This window comes from Montipora foliosa, chromosome 14 (genome assembly GCF_036669935.1).
Source record: "Montipora foliosa isolate CH-2021 chromosome 14, ASM3666993v2, whole genome shotgun sequence".
NCBI lineage: Eukaryota > Metazoa > Cnidaria > Anthozoa > Scleractinia > Acroporidae > Montipora > Montipora foliosa.
Genome location: NC_090882.1, coordinates 354722 through 359865, shown reverse-complemented (window position 1 = coordinate 359865; position 5144 = coordinate 354722). Strand labels below are relative to the sequence as shown.

Sequence of the window (5144 nt, the reverse complement as noted above, 5' to 3'; positions counted from 1 at the left end):
AGGATTCCAGACAAAAACACAAGTCCATTCTCCAAACTGACTTTGATGATTTGTGCATTAAATTTTATATCATGGTAATAAAGGTTATTTTCTTTTTATCATTTCTTGAGTCAGTACTGTAACACTCTCTGACAGTACAATGTTGCATGACTGCATGCAATTACACATTTTACCTAAAATGTGAGCAAGCAGGAGAGGGGATTAGAACAACCTACACTGTGAATTTCTAGAAGCACTACAGCTCAAATTATAGACGGCATGCTCACAAATTACAAGTTAAATGTTACAGAAGATTCTACTTAATATTTACAACAAATCTGAGAAATCTATCTCTTTGAAGAATCTGACCATCTTGCAGTGTTGACGATAACTGTTTGTGTTGTTTTTGTACAATACTCTCGTTATGATAAAAGTCCATTAAATAATTGTAGATGAAGTGCACAGGGAAGGACTGCATAGTTGAACTTCGTAGTCGTTTTATATTTTTGCTGTTATTTTGGCATTCCTGATAACTGGTCTTGATGGTATCACTCTGGATGCACACCTTAATGTCATGGAAACCACACAACTTTGATTTGTGTGGGTTTGTGGAGGTGTGAAAACGATCACCAACAACATATCTTCTTGTACAGCCAGTCAGGGGATGTTGCAAGGGATTTGCAGGGTCAAAGTTAAGGCTTCCTTCAGATAGCTTGATGGAACTAAATTCTGACGGCACCACTTGAGGGACGCTTACCTTTGCAAGTATAAATTTGAATTATTAACAATGAAAAATAAAAAAACATGTTGAGACTCGTGAAAGGAACATATCAAGATGTCCTTTACCTGCTTTGGCTCTGTCTCTACGGAAGGTTTTTCAAAACAGCCCATACAATCACCCCAGAGTTGACTACCCACTGTTGGTTCTCTGAGATCAAGGTGTCGAGCAAAGCCACAAGGTGTGTCATTCACCAAAACAACAGGGGGGCATTTTAAGGACAAGTACAAATCCACAGCATCCCGGACAGACTCCTGAAGCAAGAGAAACTTTGATGCCACTGTGGTCTGGAAAGAAAATGGACACACCAAAACATTAACTCTCTTTATATGAATTTGAAAGACACAGCATCTTGCACGAGCAGTATTATTTCTAAAAGAATTAAGGCAATCAAGAAGGAACAATGAAAATAAAACAATGAAAAGGGAAGGAGGAAAAAAAAGAAAAGAAACATTTTCTTAGAAATTGTATGTGCAATGGACTAATTTCAGAATCATGTCAAATGTAGACAATAACTATACTCACTCCATGGCGGCACACCATGTGATAAAATCCACCAGTATTTCCAGCTACTTGTGAGAAACCATGGCAGGGTGAAGAACCAGTCAGTAGTGAAGAATACAAAACCTGAAGTCTTTGAATAAGCAGAGCCTAGGGGATAAAAATAAGACCGAAATAACACAGAATATCAGCATAACTTAATCATACATTTGTCCTTTGCACAAAACGTGCATTAAAAGGATTTGTAGTCAAGTTTAGACATGAGGCAAAACAGCGAGAGTGCGTGATTTACAAATTGTTGATGTGAGTGTGGTAAACTGGCCCACAATTTCCTGCAAAATCGGATCATACTGTAACTTTTGCAACCTGCACTCAAAGTATAAACTTCTTCCTTACCAGATATCATAAAAAGAATAAAACTTTGAACAGTTTATAAGAAATCTGACTTACAGTGAGAAAGATGAAAAGGTTCATGTTGTTTCAAATGTTTAGGCAAATGATACCTTGGAAAGACTTGCAACATTGTCAATCTTACAATCCCTGCAGATACCCTGGAGTTGTTGTTCATCCAAACTCTCCAATGTTGTCATGTCTAGAGCCTTATTCTTAATAGCATGGTGCAAAAGCATTGGGTCCCCTGTCAAAGAGACAACCGAACAGAGGTAAATACAATGTGATTGTAAATGAAAAGCAAACTGTCATCTACATGGAGATCAATGACTCAATAAAAAATACACATGACTGAGTGGATTCTTGTACAAAAACAAAGGAATCCTGTACATGTACCTAATGGAAAATTAGTAACAGCCATCAAACAATTGACAAGTAGTTATACAGAACATATTTCATGAATCTCCATAATACTTGCCAATTATTTTATCTTTTTCAAAGAATTTCCCCTTTAAATAGACACTCTTCTTTTCCATTTCAGTGTTAAATGTCCGACCAGATCGTAGGGAGGGGGCAATGATGGGGGCACCTTTTCAGCTTTCACGGAATTGTCTTGCTTTGAATTGGCATATGTTAATCTTTCCACAAAGGTCGCTTTCATCTGCTCCATGAAATTCTCCAGTGAAATTGGCTCACCACCTCCACTTGCATTATTTCCTTTTGGATACTCAATCTGCAAAAATACAAATATTTCTGATACTATTATGGCAATAATTTATTATTGGAGTGTCAACATTTATTTTGTAATCTTTTGATCCCAAAAGTAATGGTGTGCATTTTACACTTATTGCAATTCAGGATATCTACGAACAGACTGGCCAAGGATGTCTTACACAGAGTCTCTAAATCAATTTTTAGTAATATTTGTACTTTTAACGTTTTTTGGAGATGAGGTATTCTGTGTAGGATTCAAACCTGATTAGAACCTGAAGCAACAGTCAACTTGGCCCAAAGAAAAAAAAATGGGCAAAATACTGTTAATTTAGAGGCAAAAAAAACATCATTCATTAGTGACCTGTGAATTGGATTTTAATGTACCAAAGTGAAAGCCAGAGTGTTGGCTATCTGTAGCTATTTGTTTTATGATAATAAAGAGGTGGTGACACAATGCCAGGGTCATTCCACAGTATTCCGTCTGTTGTGGAGGGGAAATTTAGAGGCGAAGATCTTGCTATAGTTTAAATAAGAATTTGTCCTTTACTTCTCATAACCTATTGAGGCTTAAGATCATCTACAAAGCTTTACTTGCTGCTGTCCTGCTTTTCTCCAAAATGCATTTCTTAGATCATAGAGCTTAAAAATATGGCCGTTGCGGAGGGGAACAGAAAACTTGGTGTTTTGTTAGCAGATTCTCTGAATTCTGAAATATTATCTAGAGTCTAGTAGGCTGATGCTTTTTCCCAATTTATATTAATTGAAAAGATCACAAGAGGAAACTTAAATAGTTACGGTTTTCTCAATGAGGTAGGATTTGAAAACAGCATCTACTGTTGCAGAGGGGAAGTTGCGGAGGGGAAAATTTGTCCAATTTTCAGAAGATCATAAGCAAGACGTTTAAAGCGAGTGATAACATCCACACTTTAATGTTTATACAACAGTTTCACATTTGCTTTCAAATAACTGAAGTTTTTCAACATTTTGCAAAATATTTGCACTGTGTCAGAAACAGTACTGTGATAAAAATTCAAAATCATGCATTAGTAATGCATACATGTAACCTTGTTAAGATTAATTGGCACAAAAACACCTTAAGATAATATGTGATCAGAAAAACCTGACTGTGAGTTCATAAGTTCAATAATGACCACTGTTCCTTGAGTATTTTCAACATTAACAGAAAACAAACCTTCAAAAGAAAATCAGTGCCTCTGGATATAACGGAACACTTTTTTAACTTGCTCATGCTCCATAATCTTAAATGGACTGTTGTCAATCAAATGAATGGGTCCATAGAAAACACAGCTGACATGAACATCAGCCACATCATCCCTTGTTGGCCAATTGAATATTTCACCTGCATCAGCACCAAGCCTAACCCTGTGCAGAAATTTGAACTGTGCAAACTGACCCTGAATTTGAATAACCCTGCCAAAGTAGAAACAGCTAACATAGTCAACTGCATAATAATCATCTACTTTCAAGCCATTAGGAGGGATTGGTAATAATGAATTTCTGTGCAGTTCAAGGATCATGTAGCATCTTACATCAGAGATGCTCTGACTGTTGGGAAAAATCATAGGGCTTGTGCTAACAAGACTTCCAGCATACATGCATGCACAAACACCACAGTCAAAGTCATTTCTTTGGCTCGGGATTTCTCTGGGCTTGTTAGCAAAAAATGACCACTCTTCGATTTTCAGGTTACCATCAACCTCTTTCAGTAACTTGACAATTTTATCGATGGCTTTATAGACTGTTGGTTTTATGAAGCTTCGTGGCATGCTGTCAAAGACCATCACACGCTGCAGTGGAGGCTGAACCACTAAAAGGAACCAGTGGCGGCTGCTATCAATGTTGCATTTTTACTTTGTGGCTGCAGTTCATATGCAATAAACTTTGAGTGGAAAACTGCTGTTTTATATGAAAACATCATTGGTCAATTAGGTAGAGTTGCATTTAAAGCAACTGGACAGTTAAGTTTATAACTTTTTAGTCAGTGGATGAAATGTGTGACCATTTAAATGAACTGTGCTGAGGAATTTTATTATTTGGTGCCTTCTTTTTATAATTTTTCAAGTGGCAATGTTTCAAATTTTTCATCTTGGCATTTGCATGATGAAAGAAATATAATTACATGTATTAGCTACAGGTATTTTCACCAGTTTTGTTGTACTGACTGTCATTTTAATTTAAACACGATTTACCTTATACATGTACATGTAGATTGCTGAAACACAACCTGGTTGCTGAACTTATGATAGAAAAATGATATCTCTTGTTAATGTAAACATCATAATTTTCAGTGAAATCATTATCAAAAGAGAATTTGCCTCCACAGAATTCCCCTCCGCAACAAAATTTCCCCTCCACAACAAAATTTAATGAATCTCTCTTGGCTATAGTTTAAAATAAATTTTCTTTTCAAACATAATACAACTAACCCTTGACCTAGAATTAGAAGATTTGAAAACATGAAGTTGACTTTGTCATTTACAAGCGCACCAACAAAACTTTTACGCTTCAAAACGTTGCGGAAGGGAAAAGAGCATCCAGAAGGCTGTCTGTAGGTGCCATACTGATAGAAATGTAGAGTTTGGCCAGAGTCTAAGTTACTTAGTCTGGAGTAGTTTGTGTCCCAGACCAGTTAACTAAAATTGCTGTTTTCTTTTTTATATTCTACCAACATAAAACTTTCCCCTCCGCAACAGCTGTTATCATTAGTTTGCATAATGTATGATAATTTATGCATAAACAACAATTCATATCCAACAATTCT

The 5144-nt window shown here is 36.3% G+C and overlaps 1 protein-coding gene across 1 annotated transcript; it reads right to left on the bottom strand.

Moving 5' to 3' along the window:
- Positions 1 to 295: 295 nt before the first annotated feature.
- On the bottom strand, positions 296 to 2069 carry LOC137985467 (HMG domain-containing protein 3-like). Its single transcript, XM_068833087.1, has 5 exons — positions 2045 to 2069; positions 1762 to 1895; positions 1283 to 1408; positions 826 to 1044; positions 296 to 736 (listed from the first exon to the last, which is right to left on the bottom strand). The coding sequence occupies exons 1-5, from the start codon at positions 2067 to 2069 to the stop codon at positions 296 to 298; spliced, it is 945 nt and encodes a 314-aa protein (XP_068689188.1).
- Positions 2070 to 5144: the final 3075 nt, after the last annotated feature.